Below are 21,105 nucleotides of genomic sequence, written 5' to 3'. Positions count from 1 at the left end.
GCCAAGCTCCAGCACTCCTCAATGAAAAGCAACCCAAGCCTCCACAGGACTCATGTTCCACTCTGTTTTATTTAAACAGAGAACTTTCTGGGGGCAGGAAGTTCTCACTCATCTTCGAACTCTCAGGATTTGACCAATCAGAGGTCATGGGTTAATATATGCTAAAACAAACAAACAAACAAGATAAATCCACCCACAGGGATCCTTCTTTTGTCCTTCCTCCTCCATGCTTCCCAACAGATCGTCTTTTTGCAGTGGAACTCAAGAGGCCTGGCCCACACTTAGCTGTTGCTCCAGCACCAAGCTACACCTTGTCCTCCCTCCCTTCTTCCCTCCCTCCCTCCCTCCCTCCCTCCCTCCCTCCCTCCCTCCCTCCCTCTCTTCCTTCCTGCTTTCCTCCTGATTCAGTTCACTTCTGCTCACTCTTGTAGCTGGGAACAGTGTCCACAAATATCTTCTCCAGATACTAAACAGAAGCAACAACTATGTTATCTGTGTTTGTCAACAATAGAAACATGTTGAAGGGAAGAATATTCCTTCAGACTCTGAGAATTATGTTGAGTTTTCTGGTTTTTCTTTAGGCATTGGAACCAAAGGAGACACTGCCGAAGAAAATAAGGATTTTAAAGGAAAGGCTCCTACACGGGTCCAGTTCAATCCGGGCCAGTCTACAGCCACATGGAACGTGGGACTTATACCCGACACCAAGTATGAGACCTCAGAAACGTTCCAGATCGTTCTCTCTGAACCTGACATGGCTGCACTGGAGTTTCCAGAGATGGCAACGGTTGAAATTGTAGATCCTGAAGATGGTATGAAGGGGGACGGGAGAGGGGATCTCCTGAACTCAATTCTCCTGCTTCTTACTTAACAAATACTTCCTGTCCTTCTCATAAGCGGCACAGTTAGTTGTTGCAAACATAGGAGCCAATGGCTGCACGCTTCTGAGTAGGTGTGATAAAATACCACGGACCTGGTATTTTACTCCTGCTGAAATGTCTTCTCGTCTTTTCTAGAATCAACAGTTTACATTCCGGAGGCAGAGTACAAACTGGCAGAGGCTGTTGGGGAGTTTCTGGTCCCTGTAAGAAGATCTGGAGACATTAGCCAGGAGCTCACAGTCATCTGCTCTACTCGTCCAGGTCTGAGACTCCGTGGGGATCCGAAGGGGGGAGGGGTGCACATGGCAATAGGACTCTCAGAATGGTTGCGGGGATTCTGGGTGTGGGAGAGGCGGAGGGCAGGGTATCCGGTCACCAGGCTCAGCCTCCAGCAGCTAGTTGCAGTTTCCCTCCTTGCCAGACTCTGCTCAGGTTTCCCCGAGTGCTTCCAGCTAGCTAGTCTCGCTCAAGCAGAGATAAATGTACTCGACACTGAACAAGAACGCCTGCTCTCAGTGTTTAGCTACGTTTGAAAAGAGTTGGTACTAACTGATGGGAAATATAAGCCAGGCACAAGACCTTTATCAGGCTGTATGTCCTCAAAGCAACACTGTGAAATACCCTACTCTCTCTTTCTTCTTCCATTCAGTCTTAAAACTGTACGTAGCCTCCGACCTAGAGATCTGGAGTTCGCTGGCCTCTAGATATGGTTCCATTCTTTGTGGCTTCTCCAAATGTATAGGGAGAAAGATTTAACTCTCCTACATCTTACCCCTTAGGTTCATTGAATACCTACCATCCACGTGGAAATAAGAAAAGGCTTTTGTTTAGTTCTGGCTAGAGCAAGGAAGTCTGCCTCAGGCATTTGGCAGAGTTTCGGAGGCAGGGAGGACAGGAAAACTGAGCGGTGGGAAGAGGAGGAAGATGTCAGGTGTGGCTTAACTCCAGATGAGGGTGTGGGGAAGCTGGAGCTGAGATAAGGGCTGTCCTGTGTGATTGGCTGAGAGAGGTAAGGGGTGTCCTATGTGATTGGCTAGGAGACCATGGTTGTTCCTAAATGAGAAGGGATTAAAAGGTATGGAAACTGAGCTTTCTGTTTCAAGTCCTCACCATTTGTCCTGATTACTGCAGATCTGGGACTCAGCTTCCTGAGCTATCTGGGCTCCCGGTGTTCTGGGAGTTGGGGGTGTGGTAGGTATTTATTTACGTATGGGGGTTCATGAACGTGTGTGTGTGTGTGTGTGTGTGTGTGAGAGAGAGAGAGAGAGAGAGAGAGAGAGAGAGAGAGAGAGAGAGAGAGATTATATGCACCCATGGGCATATGGAGGTCAGAAAATGATATCAAATGCCAGCTGGTGTTTGCTTCTCCCCCTCAGGGTAGCCAAGCCGGTTGCACACCAGGCTGGACTGGTAGAAGCTTAGTGGGCATGGGTGGGTGCGGGTAGGATCTGTCAGCGGTGAGTCTGGGGCATACTGGGGAGAAAGGGGGCATTTATGCCCCTGGAGAGGTGGCCAGGGTCTCTAGGACAAGGTTTGTGTGGCTGTGTACCATTGGCCAGGAAAAGGATGTTGGAAGATGCTTCATCTGGATATTCAGGGACTGTTGGAGGGGAGGGGGAATCTTATAAGGTCAAACAAGGAGGGAAGTCTGATAACTGTCAGAGTAATAAATTCTTGCTACGATTGATGATGGGGCGGCCAAGTTTGTGGCACCAGGGGAGTGGGACCGGAACCAACTCCTGACAGTCTCATCTGAGGTATTGGAGATAAAGCTCTCCTTCACCCTCCATTTCCCTGGGCCATTATGGTCTTTTTTTCCACTGGATGGTTTTAGCTCCTTTGTCAAAGATCAAGTGACCGTAGTTATGTGGGTTCATTTCTAGGTCTTCAATTCTATTCCACTGGTCTATCTTCCTGTCTCTGTAGCAATCCCATAGTTTTTATCACTATTGCTCTGTAATACAGCTTGAGATCAGGGATGGTGATTCCCCCCAGAAGTTCTTTTATTGTTGCGAATAATTTTGGGCTATCCTGAGTTTTTTGTTATTCTAAATGAATTTGCAAATTGACTTGGAATTCTGAAGGACATTGCATTGAATCTGTAGATTGCTTTTGGCAAGATGATCATTTTTACTATATTAATCCTGCCAATCCCTGAACATGGGAGGTCTCTCCATCTTCTGAGATTTTCTTCAATTTCTTTCTTCAGAGACTTGAAGTTCTTGTCATTACAGATCTTTCACTTGCTTGGTTAGAGTCACGCCAAGGTATTTATATAATTATTTTATATTATTTATACTATTGGGAAGTATATCATTTCCTTAATTTCTTTCTCATCCTGTTTATCCTTTGAATAGAGGAAGGCTACTGATTTGTTTGAGCTAATTTTATAGCCAGCCACTTTATGAAGTTATTTATCAAGTTTAGTATGTCTCTGGTGGAATTTTGGGGTCACTTAAGTATACTATCATATCATCTTCAAATAGTGATATTTTTTACTTCATCCTTTCCAATTTGTATCCCTTTGACCTGTTTTTGCTGTCTATTGCTCTGGCTAGGAATTCAAGTACTATAGTAGGGAGAGAGCGGGCAGCCTTGTCTAGTCCTTCATTTTAATGGGATTGCTTCAAGCTTCTCTCCATTTAGTTTGATGTGGGCTACTGGTTTGCTGAATATTGCTTTTACTATGTTTAGGCATTAGCCTTGAATTCATGATCTTTCCAAGACTTTTATCATGAAGGGGTGTTGAATTTTGTCAAGTAATTTCTCAGCATTGAATGAGATGATCATGTGGTTTTCTTCTTTGCGTTTGTTTGTATAGTGGATCATGTTGACAGATTTCCATATATTGAACCACCCCTGCATCCCTGGCGAATGATCATTTTAATTCGTTCTTGGATTCAGTTTACAAGAACTTTTTTGAGTAGTTTTGCATCGATATTCATAAGGGAAATTGGTCTGAAGTTCTCTTTTCTTTGTAGGGTCTTTGTATGGTTTAGGTATAAGCATAATTGTGGCTTCAAAAAACAAATTGGGTAACATTCTTTCTGTTTCTACATTGTGGAATAGTTTGAAGAGTATTGGTGGGCTGGAGAGATGGCTCAGCAGTTAAGAGCACAGACTGCTCTTACACAGGCCCTGAGTTCAATTCCCAGCAACCACATGGTGGCTCACAACCATCTGTAATGGGATTGATGCCCCCTTCTCATATGTCTGACAGCTACGTAAAATAAATAAATATTTTTTTAAAAAGAGTATTGGTATTAGGTCTTCTTTGAAGGTCTAATAGTATTCTGCACTAAACCCATTTAGTCCTGGGCTTTTGTTGGTTGGGAGAATTTAATGACTGCTTCTATTTCTTTAGGGGATATGGAACTGTTTAGATGGTTTATCTGATACTGATTAAACTTTAGTACCTGTCCTAGAAACTTGTACATTTCATCCAGACTTTCCAGTTTTATTGAGTATAGGTTTTTGTTGTAGGATCTGATGGTTTTTAAAAATTTCTTCAGTTTCTGTTGTTATGTCTCCCTTTTCATTTCTGATTTTGTTAATTTGGATTCTGTCTCTGTGCTCTCTGGTTAATCTGGTTAAGGGTTTATCTATCTTGTTGATTTTCTCAAAGAACCAGCTCCTGGTTTTGTTGATTCTTTGTACAGTTCTTTTTGTTTCTACTTGGTTGATTTCAGCCCTGCATTTACTTCCTGCCTTCTATTCCTCTTGGGTATATTTACTTCTTTTTGTTCTAGAGCTTTAAGGCGACTGTGTTCTCTCTCTAGTTTCTTTTTGGAGGCACTCAGAGCCTTTTCCTCTTAGCACTGCTTTCATTGTGTCCCATAAGTTTGGGTATGTTGTGCCTTCATTTTCATTAAATTCTAAAAAGTCTTCAATTTCTTTATTTCTTCCTTGACCAAGTTTTCATTGAGAAGAGATTCGTTCCGCTTCCATGTTTATGTGGGGTTTCTGGCATTTTTGTCTTTATTGAAAACCAACCTTAGTCCATGGTGATCTGATAGGATGTGTGGGATTATTTCGATTTTCTTGTATTGTTGAGGCCTATTTTGTGACCAAATTATATGGTCAATTTCGGAGAAAGTACCATGAGGTGCTGAGAAGAAGGTATTTTGTTTGTTTTAGGACGAAATGTTCTATAACTATCTGTTAAATCCATTTTGTTCATAACTTCTGTTAGTTTCACTGTGTCTCTGTTTAGTTTCTGTTTCCATAATCGTTCCAGTGATGAGAGTGGGGTAGTGAAGTGTCCTATTATTATTGTGTGTGGTACAATATGTGCTTTGAGCTTTAGTAAAGTTTCTTTTATGAATGTGGGTGCCCTTGCATTTGGAGCATAGATGTTCAGAATTGAGAGTTTATCTTAGTTAGATTTTTCCTTTGGTCCTTCCTTATCTTTTTTGATAACTTTTGGTTGAAAGTCACTTTTATTCGATATTAGAATGGCTACTCCCACTTGTTTCTTGGGCCCATTTGATTTGAAAAAATTTTCCCAGCCTTTTACTCTGAGGTATTGTCTGTCTTTGTCACTGAGGTGCATTTCCTGTATGCAGCAAAATGCTGGATCCTGTTTATGTATCCAGTCTGTTAGTGTACGACTTTTTATTGGGTGATTGAGTCCATTGATGTCAAGAGATATTAAGGAAAAGTGACTGTTGCTTCCTGTTATTTTTGTTGTTAGAGGTGGAATTATGTTTGTGTGAGTATCTTCTTTTTGGTTTGTTGCAAGATTAATTTTCTTGCTTTCTCTAGGGTGTAGTTTCCCTCCTTGTGTTGGAGTTTTCCATCTATTATCCTGTGTAGGGCTGGATTCGTAGAAAGATATTGTGTAAATTTGGTTTTGTTATGGAATATCTTGGTTTCTCCATCTACGGGAATTGAGAGTTTTGCTGGACATAGTAGCCTGGGCTGGCATTTGTGTTCTCTTAGGGTCTGTATGACATCTGTCCAGGATCTTCTTGCTTTCATAGTCTCTGGTGAGAAGTCTGGTGTAATTCTGATAGGTCTGCCTTTATATGTCACTTGATCTTTTTCCTTTACTGCTTTTAATATCCTTTGTTTGTGCATTTGGTGTTTTGACTATTATGTGATGGGAGGAATTTCTTTTCTGGTCAAATCTATTCAGAGTTCTGTATGTTTCTTGTATGTTTATAGGCATCTCTTTCTTTAAATTAGGGAAGTTTCCTTCCATAATTTTGTTTAAGATATTTACTGGCCCTTTAAGATAGGAGTCTTCATTCTCTTCTATACCTATTATCCTTAGGTTTGGTCTTCTCGTTGTGTCCTGGATTTCCAGGATTTGGGGGGTTAGGAGTGTTTTGCATTTGTATTTTTTGACCGTTATGTCAATGTTTTCTGTGGTATCTTCTGCCCCTGAGATTCTCTCTTCTATCTCTTGTATTCTGTTGGTGATTCTTGCATCTATGACTCCTGATCTCTTTCCTAGGTTTTCTATCTCCAGGGTTGTCTCCTTTCGTGCTTTCTTTACTGTTTCTGTTTCCACTCTTAGATCCTGGATGGTTTGTCCAGTTCCTTCCCCTGTTTGGTTGTCTTTTCCTGCACTTCGTTACGGGATTTTTGTGTTTCCTCTCTAAGGGCGTCTACCTGTTTACCTGTACGGTCTTGTATCTCTTTAAGAGAGTTATTTATGTCCTTCTTAAAGTCTTCTATCACCATCATGAGTTGCGATTTTAAATCCAAATCTTGCTTTTCTAGCGTGTTGGGGTATCCAGGACTTGCTGTGGTGGGAGAACTGGGTTCTGATGATGCCGAGTAGCATTGGTTTCTGTTGCTTAGGCTCTTGCCCTTGCCTCTTGCCATCTGGTTATCTTTGATGTTAGTTGGTCTTGCTGTCTCTGACTGGAACTTGTTCCTCCTGTGGGCCTGTGAGCCTGTGATCTTAGGAGTGAGAGCACTCCTGGTAGACCAGCTCTCTTCTGGTGGGAGTTGGATGCTGAGGGATGTGGGACAACCTTAGCTCTAGGATGCAGGTGGAGACGCATCTAGGTGCAGAAGGATCCTGTCCCAGGCTGCTCTGCACTTTCTGTGCTCTGTGTGCTCCTTGTGGGTCCCTCTTTGAATGGTTATTGGTTTCATAGACATGCTGGGCTCTTTGGAATTGAGTGCATGCCTCTGTAATTGGCTAGCAAAAAAGAAGGACTTCACTGGGTAGTGGTGGCTCATGTCTTTAATCCCAGCACTGGAGAGGGAGAGGCAGTTGGATATCTGTGAGTTTGAGGCCAACCTGGTCTACAGGGTTATTTCCAGGATAACAATGGCTACAGAGAAACCCTGTCTTGGGAAAACAAAATGAGCAGATTCGAAAAAGAAGAGGAGGAAAAAGGGAAGGAGTAAGAGGAGGAGAAAGATGAGGAGGAGAGGGAGGACCATTCTTCATGGAGTGCTTCTGCCCACCTAATTTTCTTTTTGCCCTTCAAAACCCAAAAAGGAATAAACCCAGGGCTGGAAAGGAGGAGTCTCAGTGGGCAAAATCTCTTGCCACTCAAGCCTGACCATCTGAGTTTGAACCCCAGAACCCAAAAGGAAAGAACTAACTCCAAAAGTTTTCTGACCTCCACACATGCTGTGACCACACACAGTACATATTACGCACACACACTCGTGATAATAGCAAAGGTTTAGTTTTTTTTATTTTAAGAGTAAAACTAAGTTAAACTTAGAGTTATTAAAAATTCTGTGTGCATCTGGTTGTATCTGGTGTTTTCAAGATAGAACTTTTTTTGTGTATAGGTATATATGTTTGTATTCATATGTTTCATGTATTCAAATGTGTAGGTGTCTATCATGCAAATGCATGCAGAAGCCAGCCATCAGGTGCTGTCCTTTACCATGTGTTTCCTGGTCTCTCACTGAACCTGAAGCTCACCTTTCAGCAAGGCTGACTGTCCAGTGAGCACTTAGGATCCACCGACCTCTGTCCCCCAAGGACTGGGGTTAAAGGCTTGCAAAGTCATGCTTATCATTTTGCATGATCACTGGGGGTTCAACTCAAGTCCTCTTGCTTGCAAAGGAAGAGCTGGGTACACTGAGCCATCTCCCTATTACCTTGAGAGGCCACAAGATTGTCCATCTCTGAATAGACAGCCAAACACAAAAACACGAAAACCTTTAAAATACATCTCAAGTGCCTTGTCATTATGCTTGATTGTGAATAGCTCAAGATAAACGATATGTAGACTGTCAAATCCTCGGTCCTCAGGGTCAAAGGAGAATTTCTTGTTTGTAAGATATTTTGTAAACATCCTTGGCCTCTAGATGTTAGAATCCAGGAGCATCCACCAGCTCCAGATGTAATGTCAAAATGTCACCAGACATTAACAAATGTCCCGTGGGAGATACAGTGATCCCAACTAACATTTATTGCTCTTCAGTAAAATGTTTTGGTGTTAATGATATAAAAACTTGCTAATTAGATAGTTCTTGGCCCAATATTGTTCACAAAGTAGATATCATCTATCTTTTCTTATTTATTGGTCACTTTCTTGTTAGGAAACTACTCTTTTTGGAAAAAACAGTCAATTAAAAGCAGACCATAAACCCAGAGGAGCAGGAATAATGTTGAGTCACCCTGTGGTTTCGGTCAGTCTGAAACTGAGTGTGTCATAAGTTATCAATGATTGACTTTATCCAGTTGAACAAGATGCTAGAATATAATAGACCTGGCTGTCAGGGGCAACCCAACATCTAGGTAACTGAGTGTGTCATAAGTTATCAATGATTGACTTTATCCAGTTGAACAAGATGCTAGAACATAATGGACCTGGCTGTCAGGGGCAACCCAACATCTAGGTAACTGAGAAAGGGAGTGCACATGTTGTTGGCAATTGAAGTCAATGCTAATCGCAGCCTATGAGGATCCCCATTGATAACAGCAGGCAATTTATGGGGTCAATGCTGCTGATGGAACAAAACTCAATTATCTGGGATCAGCAAGAAACTCTGAACTCTTTTAGCTCTTAAGAGGTCAGTGAGAAAGAAAAGTATAGAAAATCATGCATACACACACACACACACACTTGGCCAGGCCTGACCACCAGTTTCATCAATTTTACAAGTACAGATGCATACTTGTATACATACACATATACCTACATACATATGTATGTACGTATATATAGACAGACAGACATATATGCATACTGCACATACACATACATACACATAAAACACACATATTTGGTAGATGGAGCAGAGCCCCAACAGCCACACTTTATTTCTTCTCTTAGTCTTTTTACCTTCTTAGACAAAAGTTCTTTATAAAATCCTCACAGATGAAATATTACACAAAAGGGGGATTAACAGAAGAATGTCCATAATCAAAGCATGTTTCATTTCTCTAAGCTTATTATAAGTTCACAGCAACAGTTTCGCATGGCCTTGCTTTACCATAGTGCTCATCTGTGCCTTCAACCTTGGACCTAACCTAGAATGAATGTTTTTACTTGACCACAAATCCCTGTCCCAAGTCTATTTCTCTTCTTAGTGCAATTTATAAAAGCTCATTGTATTCCTAATAATGCAGGCTTTACTCACTATTCTGTGAGGAGAGTGCTCATTCTATTCTTGATTCTAAATTTATTACATCTTTCTGGCAAAACAACTAAAACCATCTCTTTTAACTTTCTTCCTAAAATGATTTGAATCAAATCAGGAATTTTATAAAGTCAGTCATTAATTCATCTAAACAGCATTAATTCATGAAAGTTCATCTTCATGTTGATCTGCAGGAAATTTGTCCAATGAAGTGGGCTATTACCCAGGAAGTAATCACACTAGGCTATAGGCAGTAAAAGTCTCCCAGTGTCCACTCACACTACGCCAAATCAATGAGGAGTACGGCAGTGACAAACATGAGAAAGCACAGCAGCAGCAAGAGCAATCCTGGGACAAAGTCTCTCCGGCTGTGCCTCACCACAGTGTACCCATTGCAAATGAGCAAAATGGTGGGCCATCTCCAGTGAGCTCACTTGTCCACTACAGCATTTCCTGGATGGCATCTGCCACCTGGCCCCACTTCTCTGATTGGCTTTTTTTTCCATCTGTGCCTTGATAAGAGGTAGATAGAGGTGGGTAAGTACTGAGTGAGTTCTAAACATCCGGATGAAAGAAGACTTGCCCCACTCCTGACATCTTCCTGTGCTGTCAATGTACTTGTTTGCAGGTTTGTTTTCAGAGTATAGATGTGAAGCCCTGCATCTCAGAGGACTTCTCTTCTCTGAAAGCAGATCCTTCAGAAGGTCTGTGTGTCCATTGTGGTGGACTAAGGCCTGTGTATCAGCTCTAGGGTGACTATCTGTCTTTTCCCAGCATCTTAACACTTCACTTCCACTGTTATTTTAAAAATTCATCTTTGTTTTGGCAGTGATGATTTTTTATAGTTAAGATCTTCTATCATGTATTTGATCTGTGGAAGTTCTGGAAACTTCACTTACAGAGGATTGACTTCACTTGATCCATGGACCAGTGCCAATTCAAGGCCCCTCTGACGCTCCCAGCTATGCTTCTTCAGGTTCCATGTTTGCTCTTGGAAGGTGTTCCAGACCAGAGGCCAGGCTCCTCCTGCAGGACTGGCAGTGCAACTGCTGCTAGGAGATACCAGTTTCTGAATGGAAAACCGTCGTTTCTATTTTTGAACTTTGAAGGAGTTGTTGTTGTTGTTGTTGTTCTTGTTGTGTAGTAGTAGTAGTAGTAGTAGTAGTAGTAGTAGTAGTAGTTGTCGTTGTTGTTGTTGTTGGAGCAGGATGTTCTGTTTCTGTTTCTGTTTCTGTTGTTGTTTGGGGCGCTGGATGATTTTCCTCGCTTTCTCTCAGCACAGATAAGCCAAGCTGGTTGATCTTGCTTTGGCCGTAGTATGGAGCATCTCTGAATGAGTGCCTCCCTGGCCAAGCACTGGGAGCAGAAGTTGCAAGAAATCCCTGAGATTAAAGCCCTCAATCCACCTTTCCTCCACTCACTTCCCCACTCTCTCCAATCTCAGGCTTTCCTCTCTAGCTTAAACTGCCTCTAATAAAATTAAACTTTTTATTTATATAAATGGTTTTCTGTGTCCTTGGCTATCCTGTGTACCTAGCCAAAGAGTTTCCTGAATTAAATTAGAATCACAGATAAGCCCGGGGCTATCGCTCAATTGATAAACACCTGGGCCCAATGCCCAGCAGCTCATAAAACTGGACATGCTAGTACAAGCCGGTAATGTCCAGCACTCAGGAGCCGAAGGCAGGAAAATCAGAAGTTCAAGGTCATCCTCAACTGCAGGCTAGTGGAGGCCAGCCTGAGACTCTGTCTCAAAACAAACAAATCAACAACAGCAGCAGCAACAACAACAGTACAGCAACTTAGAACCAAGCCCCCGCTGGGTTGTTTGAGACCTGAGGGCATGCTCCAGTTCTAAAAAAACAAACAAAAAAGAAATTCTAATAAGTATTGGCATAAATATTCAATATAGAAAATATTGGTGGGATGGACAATGGTAACTGCAGAGACTCAGAACCTATTAAAGTGCTGAGAAAAACTATTGAAAGCTAAGCCCTACATAAGATATATATGGCATAGGCTCAGGGAACATAGCAGAGAAGACAGAAATGGGAGTAACTGAGGAAGAGGTGGAGCCGTGTGAAGTGCTGTCATCTAAACAAGGCGTGGAGTTCTAATATCCTTCCTGTTGCTGAGCTAAAACACAGACCACAAACAACCTGGGGAGAAAGGGTTTGTTTCCGATTACAACTTATAGGCCATCCTTAAGAAGAGGGTATAAGCTATCTTTCATTCGCCTGATGTAATTGTCATCTCTGAGGCTTAATGCCTCAGTCTGATAACCTAGGCTTAATCCTGGAAGCTTCCAACCCCCATACTATCTTATCTAGGCCTAGAATGTTTCCAGTCTCTGAGGCTTACTGCTGGGTAAGCTCACCCTTTCTAGTCCTTTCTGATCTCTGGCTGGCTGGTCAACTCAGCTGTTTTGACTCAAACTCCCCTCCATGCTGAATGATTCAATCTGTCCTCTCTCTCTCTCTCTCTCTCTCTCTCTCTCTCTCTCTCTCCCCCCCCCTCCCACCCTGAAATTGTTCTGCTTGGTTTCATACTAACTCTGGCAATATATTGTATGTAATATTATGGCTCCTCATTCTCTGGCTTGTTCTGTCTTTACCTGTGTCTAGCTTTTTCTCTCTTCCACCTATCTCTGTAAAACTCTCATGGTAAAACTCCCTCCTTCTTTCTCTTTTCTCTCTGTCTGCACTGCCTCTTAAGTAGCTTTCCTTTCTGCTCTATTCTCATGAGAGTTGGTCATATATTATTCTGTCAAATCTTTCTCTGATTCACCACTTTGTCTGCCACTCAATTAGACATCACTTGCAAACAAGGGTACTCCCTTCTATCAGCTAACTTTACCTTCATTGTTTTGGATTAAAGGTGTGTGCTAAGAGCATGTCTGTGGTCCAGCCAGAGGGAATAAAGGTGTGTAATAAGAGCTGAGTCACACCACAACTAGAAAAAACGCTTTTCAGTAAATAACACAATCTCAGGGTTTAGAGCATGGCCAAATATTCTAGAACAAGAAGTCAGGGCAGAAACAGACAGCAAGAACCAACAGGAGCTGAAATAGAACCATGAAGAAATGTTGTTTACTGGCTTTCATTAGTTATAACCACTACTTCATACTGAAGAAAGTGACAGGAGATATTTGCACTTCTCAAAAGTTTCCTGTCAAATATATTGAGACATTTTACAGTCTCTGACGTGCTCTGCCTAAATCATAAACTATTACAACTATTTTTCACAATTTTGACTCTAAACCTATACTATTGTTGATACTTTCTTGGTTTTATTGTTTGTGGAGTCTGTGATATACAGGCTCAAACCCAAGGCCTATGCCCATGGAAGGCAATGTCTCTACCACTGAGTTACAGCGTCATGCTTTCATTTTCTTAGCGTCTCATTGTACCGCTCAGGATGGTCTTGAAATGTTTATTTTTACTCTATTTTGTTGTGTTGTGTTGTGTGTTGTGTGTGTGTGTGTGTGTGTGTGTGTGTGTGTGTGCGTGTGTGTGTGCGTGCGTGCGTGCGTGTGTTGGTAGCACGCGCACACCATAGCAAATGAGTAGGGATCAGAGGACAACTTGTAGGATTTGTTTCTCTTCTTTTCTTATATGGGTCCCTGATTGAATTCATGCCACCATGTTTAGTCGTAAGCACTTTTATCCACTGGCTTTAAATTCCTGATCCTCTGCCCTGCACCCAAGTGTTACCCATTCAGGTGTGAACACCATATCTGTCTTTGCTGTTGACTTTCATTGTTGTCTTCTGGCAATACTGTGGATTGAACCTACGGTCATCTATATGATAGGTAAACACTCTACCATTGAGCTACAGCTCAATGCTGTCCAAAAATGAAGCTGGGCAGTGGTGGCACATGTCTTAAATCCCAGCACTTGGAAGGCAGAGGCATGTGGATTTCTGTGAGTTCCAAGCCTTCCTGACCTACAGAACAAGTTTCAGGACAGCCTGGGCTACACAGAGAAACCCTGTCTCAAAAATAAATAAGTAAGTAAGTAAATAAATAAATAAATAAAACCTATTTCTAGAAATACTACTCTATCTCAAAGAAATAAGAGTAGACACCAACTGAAAGACCATCATTGGAATTTCACAGAAGCATTAATTCAGAATAGCCGAGGGTTGTCTATAGAAACACCCCATCATCATCTAATGAGCAAAGGACATAGTAATATTGCCAGACAGTGGGAAGTGTTAAAATTCCAAACTTGGAAGTCTTTGGGGCTGGAATATGGGTCAAAGGCCAGGAGGAAATAGGGAGTCACACAATGGTAGGGGGCATTCATCAGAAGCAACTGGGACCAGTCTACACCAGCTTTCAACAAGTCCAGGTGGGTCTGCAGGACCACCTGGGCTGCCATGATGCAGCCTGTTTGGAGCAGTTTGCAGGTCACAGTTAATTCCGGCATGATATCTGTCATATGGGACAGACATAGACTAGGGACAGAAGATAAAGTTAACAAGCTTAGCAGGGGAATCTTTAACCTGGGGTTACACTGGGAAACTTTCAGGCCTGAGGTCCTAACAGTTGGAAAGAAGTCCCAAAACCAAGAGAAGGAAAGAGACCACCTCAGAGATATTTGGTAGGTGGAAAGGCTTAGGTTGTGGATTGTAACAGGTAAATTAAGTCAGGACTTCCTGAAACTTATGTGATTTTTTTAAGTTGACAGAAGAGATAAAAGTTTTATTTTTTTTTTTTTGGTTCTTTTTTTCTGGAGCTGGGGACGGAACCCAGGGCCTTGCGCTTCCTAGGTAAGCGCTCTACCACTGAGCTAAATCCCCAGCCCTATAAAAGTTTTAGAGATATTAGAATGACCACTATCTGTGCTCTGTACTCAGATCTTATTTGTAGAAAACCAAATTAATAAGTGTCTATAAACCGCTGGAGGTGACAGGTACCTCAGAGCCAAGGCAAGAATAAAGCATGAAGTTGTCAACATGATGAAGCAGGTCTGGATGTACATGGATTGGACAGAGTGGTTAGAATCATGTTTAGGTCCATAGAAAACTATTCAAGGAAATTTAAAAATTTGAGCCAGAGATTATGACAGTAGCCAGTTACCAAGGCTAGATAAATAGTTTATCAGAGACCTATTGACTAATATGTTCAAACTCTGGGCTTGAAATCTTAACATCATGTATCATTTTAAAGCCTCAATTTTCACATAACTTAAATCCTTTCCTTACTTATGTAAGTTTAACCCCTTTCTTAAATCCAGTCATAGATACTTAGACACATAGATACACAGATACATAAATACATAGGCTACAAAGAGCAGTCATTGAAACACAAGTTCTTTTTAAATACAGGAATAGTAAAAAGTACCTTTTTACTGAACTGAACTGGCTACACAGCTCCCTGCAACCAAATACCATGGGGGAGAGAGCTGGACCCTCAGAACTCAGAGGAGACTACTCTCTGCCTACATTCCCAACCCAAGAGGAAATCACCTAGTACCGTCTGTGCCCCCTGGGCCAGGGACCTAGGAGCAGTCAGGGGCAGGACCCTTCAGGTTTCTGCCTGCACAGAGAGCTGAAAGCCAGTCACCAGGAGTACCTACACACCTAAGAGCAGAGCTCGGTCCCCAGATCCAGCTGAAAGAAAACAGGTCTACAGGAGTGCTGATAGGATGGTCAAGCCACTGTCAGAGACAGCAAGACAAGCTATCACCAGAGACAACCTGATGGCGAGAGGCAAGCACAGGAATCTAAGCAACAGAAGCCAAGACTACTTGGCATCATCAGAGCCCAGCTATCCCAGCAAATACTAGATATCCAAACACACTGGAAAATCAAGATTTAGATATAAAATCACATTTTATGATGATGATGGAGGACTTTAAGAAAGACATAAATAACCCCCTTAAAGAAATACAGGACAGCACAAGTAACCAAATAGAAGCTCTTAAAGAAGAAACAGAAAAATTCCTTAAAGAATTACAGGAAAACACAACCAAACAGGTGAAGGAATTGAACAAAACCATCCATGATTTAAAAATGGAAAAAGAAACAATAAAGAAAGCACAAAGGGAGAGAACCCTGGAGATAGAAAACCTAGAGAAGAGATCAGGAGTCATAGTCGCAAGCATCACCAACAGAACACAAGAGATAGAAGAGAAATTTTCAAGGGCAGAAGATACCATAGAAAACATTAACACAACTGTCAAAGATAATGTAAAACACAAAAAGCTCCTAACCCAAAACATACAGGAAATCCAGGACTCAATGAGAAGATCAAACCTAAGGATAATAGGTATAGAAGAAAGTGAAGACCCCCAACTTAAAGGGCCAGTAAATATATTCAACAAAATTATTGAAGAAAACTTCCCTAACCTAAAGAAAGAGATGCCCATAAACATACAGGAAGCACACAGAACTCCAAATAGATTGGACCAGAAAAGAAATTCCTCCCATCACATAATAGTCAAAACACCAAATGCACAAAACAAAGAAAGAATATTAAAAGCAGTAAGGGAAAAAGGTCAAGTAACATATAAAGGCAGACCTATAAGAATTACACAAGACTTCTCACCAGAGACTATGAAAGCCAGAAGACTTCTCACCAGAGACTATGAAAGCCAGAAGATCCTGGACAGATGTCATACAGACCCTAAGAGAACACAAATGCCAGCCCAGGCTACTATATCCAGCAAAACTCTCAATTAACGTAGATGGAGAAACCAAGATATTCCATGACAAAATCAAATTTACACACTATCTTTCTACAAATCCAGCCCTACACAGGATAATAGATGGAAAACTCCAACACAAGGAGGGAAACTACACCCTAGAAAAAGCAAGAAAGTAATCTCCTTGCAACGAAACCAAAAGAAGAGAGACACGCAAACATAATTCCACCTCTAACAATGAAAATAACAGGGAGCAACAATCACTTTTCCTTAATATTTCTTAACATCAATGGACTCAATTCCCCAATAAAAAAAAACGTAGATTAATAGGCTGGATACATAAAGAGGACCCAGCATTTTGCTGCAGACAGGAAATACACCTCAGTGACAAAGACAGATACTACCTGAGAGGAAAAGGCTGAAAAACAATTTCCAAGCAAATAAATGGTCCAAAGAAACAACCTAGAGTGGCCATTCTAATATCGAATAAAATCAACTTTCAACCAAAAGTCATCAAAAAAGATAAGGAAGGACACTTCATATTCATCAAAGGAAAAATTCACCAAGATGAACTCTCAATCCTAAATATCTATGCTCCAAATGCAAGGGCACCTACATACATAAAAGAAACCTTACTAAAGCTCAAAACACACATTGCACCTCACACAATAATAGTAGGAGATTTCAACACCCCACTCTCATCAATGTACAGATCATGGAAACAGAAATTAAACAGAGACATAGAGAAACTAACAGAAGTTATGAACCAAATGGACTTAATGGATATTTATAGAACATTTAATCCTAAAACAAAAGGATACACCTTCTTCTCAGCACCTCATGGTACCTTCAAAATTGACCATATAATCAGTCACAAAACAAACCTCAACAGATACAGGATGATAGAAATAATCCCATGCATCCTATCGGATAACCTCAGACTAAGGCTGGTCTTCAATAACAAAAAACAAAAACAGCAACAACAACAACAACAAAAAAAAAAAAACAGAAGCCCACATATACATGGAATTTAAACAACACTCTACTCAATGATAACTTGGTCAAGGAAGAAATAAAGAAATTAAAGACTTCTTAGAATTTAATGAAAAGGAAGGCACAACATACCCAAACTTATGGGACACCATGAAAGCAGTGCTAAGAGGAACACTCATAGCTCTGAGTACCTGCAAAAAGAAAGAAACAGGAGAAAGCATACATGAGCAGCTTGACAACACACCTTAAAGCTCTAGTACAGAAAGAAACAAATACACCCAAGAGGAGAAGAAGGCAGGAAACAATCAAACTCAGGGCTAAAATCAACAAAGTAGAAACAAAAATGACTTAATAAAGAATCAACAAAACCAGGAGCTGGTTCCTTAAGAAAATCAACAAGATTGATAAACCCTTAGCCAGACTAACCAGAGGGCACAGAGAGTGTATCCAAATTATCAAAATCAGAAATGAAAAAGGAGACATAACAGAACCTGAGGAAATTAAAAGAATCATCAGAGGGGTTGGGGATTTAGCTCAGTGGTAGAGCACTTGCCTAGCAAGCGCAAGGCCCTGGTTTCGGTCCCCAGCTCCGAAAAAAAAAAAAAAAAAGAAAAGAAAAGAAAAAAGAATCATCAGATCCTACTACAAAAGCCTAGATTCAATGAAACTGGAAAATCTGGAGAAAATAGACAATTTTCTGGACAAATACCAGGTACCAAAGTTAAATCAGGAACAGATAAACCATCTAAATGACCCCATAACTCCTAACGAGATAGAAGCAGTTATTAAAAGTCTCCCAACCAAACAGAGCCCAGGTCCAGATGGGTTTAGGGCAGAATTCTATCAGACCTTCATAGAAGACCTAATATCAATACTGTCCAAACTATTCCACAAAATAGAAACAGATGGAGCACTACCGAATTCCTTCTATGAAGCCACAATTACTCTTATACCTAAACCACACAAAGACTCAACAAAGAAAGAGAACTTCAGACCAATTTCCCTTATGAATATCGACACAAAAATATTCAATAAAATTCTCAGAAACCGAATCCAAGAGCACATCAAAACAATCATCCATCATGATCAAGTAGGCTTCATCACAGGGATGCAGAGATGGTTCGATATACGAAAATCCATCAATGTAATCCACTAAGTAAACAAACTCAAAGAAAAAAACCACGTGATCATTTCACTAGATGCCAAGAAAGCATTTGACAAAATTTAACACCCCTTCATGATAAAAGTACTGGAAAGATCAGGAATTCAAGGCCCATACCTAAACATAGTAAAATGACCAAGATAAAAAACTCATGTGACAACAGATGCTGGCGAGGATGTGGAGAAAGAGGAACACTCCTTCATTGTTGGTGGGATTGCAAACTGGTACAACCATTCTGGACATCAGTATGGAGGTTCCTCAGAAAATTGGACATTCCACTACCTGAGGACCCAGCTATACCTCTCCTGGGCATATATCCAAATGACGCTCCAACATACAACAAAGACACGTGCTCCATTATGTTCATAGCAGCCTTATTTATAATAGCCAGAAGCTGGAAATATCCCAGATGCCCTGCAACAGAGGAATGGATACAGAAAATGTGGTACATCTACACAATTGAGTACTACTCAGCTATCAAAAACAATGACTTCGGGGCTGGAGAGATGGCTCAGCAGTTAAGAGCACTGACTGCTCTTCCAGAGGTCCTGAGTTCAAATCCCAGCAACCACATGGTGGCTCACAACCATCTGTAATGGGATCTGATGCCCTCTGCTGGCATGTCTGAAGACAGCTACAGTGTACTCATCTATAATAAATAAATAAATCTTTAAAAAAAATGACTTCATGAAATTCATAAGCAAATGGAATGAACTAGAAAATATCATCCTGAGTGAGGTAACCCAATCACAGAAAAACACACATGATATGCACTCACTGATAAGCGGATATTAGTCCAAAAGCTCAAATTACTGAAGATACAATCCACAGACCACATGAAGCTCAAGAAGAAGGATGACCAAAATGTGGATGCTTCACTCCTTCCTAAAAGGGGGAACAAAAATATTCATAGGAGGGGATATGGAGACGAAGTTTGGAGCAGAAACTGAAGGAACAGCCATTCAGAGCCTGCCTCACATGTGCCCCATACATATACAGCCACCAAGACTAGATAAGATTGATGAAGCTAAGAAGTGCATGCTGACAGGAACCAGATATAGATGTCAGCTGAGAGACACAGCCAGAGCATGTCAAATACAGAGGCAAATCCTAGCAGCAAACCACTGAACTGAGAATGGGACCCCCATTGGAGGAATTAAAGAAAGGACTGAAAGAGCTAAAGGGGCTTGCAGTCCCATAAGAACAACAACCAGAGCTCCCAGGGACTAAACCACAACCCAAAGATTGTACATGGACAGACCCATGGCTCTAACTGCATATGTAGCAATGGAAGGAGAAGCCCGTGCTCGCTTCGGCAGCACATATACTAAAATTGGAAGGAGAAGCCCTTGGTCCTGCCAAGGTTGGACCCCCATTGTAGGGGAATGTGGGGGGGAAGAGAGGGGAAGGCAGGTGAATGGGGAGGGGAACACCGTTATGGAAGAAGGGGAGGGGGATGGGATAGGGGGCTTATATCAGGGAAACCAGAAAATGGAATAACATTTGAAATGTAAATAAAAAAAATCCAATTAAAAAATAGTAAAAAAAAAAAAAAGGTAACTTTTTAGTTAGTAATAGCAACTTGAAAGCTTGGAATTTTAATATTGAAACCCATTTTGTCAGCTTCTCTTTTCCAGTCTGAAGCCTCATCTGTCAGCAAGACAAACCTGTCTGAGATTCTGTCGTTCCCAGCAGGAGACCTAGTAACTCTAGGAAAAGGAAGGCCTGATTTTTACACATGAAATGGAAATAGCTGCAGCCTCAGAGGGAGGAGCTAGCTAAAGCAGGTTTGCTGCTGCTAAACTGATAAAAGTCACTGCTCACCATAAGCACCACCACAGAGATCTGACACAGACACATTTAAGCAGGAAGTATAATCCAAATGGCCTCTGTATCATTTAAAATAACGGAGGCTTGCCCAGTACCCGGACAACCACCCTGGGATCATGCCAGGTCCAGCCTCGACACAGGATTGGGGTTCTCAACTGGAAGCAGGGATATCTGGAAGGCGCATAATAAATATACACAGACTTCTCTTTGGGTACAAACTGACAGGCAATTTCAAGGCTTAAAGTCTCTCTCTCTCTCTCTCTCTCTCTCTCTCTCTCTCTCTCTCTCTCTCAGCTTGAGGCTGCACGCACTCTGGATTCTCTTGTGCACTCTGCTTTTTTTTTTTATTGCGGTTTTCTCTTCTCAAACTCCCACACTCGTTCACACCTCTGTTCATTACCCTTTCATTCTCACACACACTCTTCATACACACCTCACATTCTCTCTTCACTCACTCTTCACATTCTCTCCTCATGCTCTCCAGCCTTTCTCTTGCCCCAGTATTTTATTGATAATTCAAAAGTAGGTAGAAAAAAGACATTATATAATCATTGCCAAATTAAATTCAAAAGAATAACCACATCCCACAAAGAACTAAGAATTATAATTGTTCCCCAAAGTTTCAAGCTTCCCTATTCCCAGGCCTGTGGCCAAAATAATAATTGTAAAGTTATCATTATTTAAACTTTAAGTTTTAACTTATTATACTTCAGAGCTCAAAGCTCCGAGGTCAGCTACTTGCATTTTCCTGGGAAGCTCTAATGATAAATGACATGGGCAAAGCGGCCAGGCAGTGGCCAGAAAGAACCAAATTAACCCTTAACTCAGTGGTTCTGCTAGCTTTCTGTTCCTTGACTCTCGTACGAGTTCCAGTATTTTGACTTAGTTTACTAGTATATAATTTTATGTATTCTATACTTCCTTATCAAAGAATCACTCTCAAATGTTATATAAAACTTAATTCCTAACTTCAATAACTTTTTCCTTTCTTAGGGTCCCAATGTTGGCTCTAGTTCATTTTCTA

At 41.2% G+C, this 21,105-nt stretch overlaps 1 protein-coding gene across 2 annotated transcripts in view; it reads left to right on the top strand.

The window, feature by feature from the left end:
- Nucleotides 1–21,105, top strand: part of Frem3 (FRAS1 related extracellular matrix 3) — a 58,344-nt gene that overhangs the window by 25,078 nt on the left and 12,161 nt on the right. For both annotated transcript variants that reach the window (XM_087594529.1, NM_001191699.1), the window contains 2 exon segments: nt 582–812; nt 1,017–1,142. In XM_087594529.1, the coding sequence (XP_087450655.1) occupies nt 582–812; nt 1,017–1,142 (357 nt within the window).

This window comes from Rattus norvegicus, chromosome 19 (assembly GCF_021556685.1).
Source record: "Rattus norvegicus strain SHRSP/BbbUtx chromosome 19, alternate assembly SHRSP_T2T, whole genome shotgun sequence".
Classification (NCBI taxonomy): Eukaryota; Metazoa; Chordata; class Mammalia; order Rodentia; family Muridae; genus Rattus; species Rattus norvegicus.
Note: the sequence above shows the minus strand (reverse complement) of the source record. Positions and strands in the feature narration are given on the sequence as shown.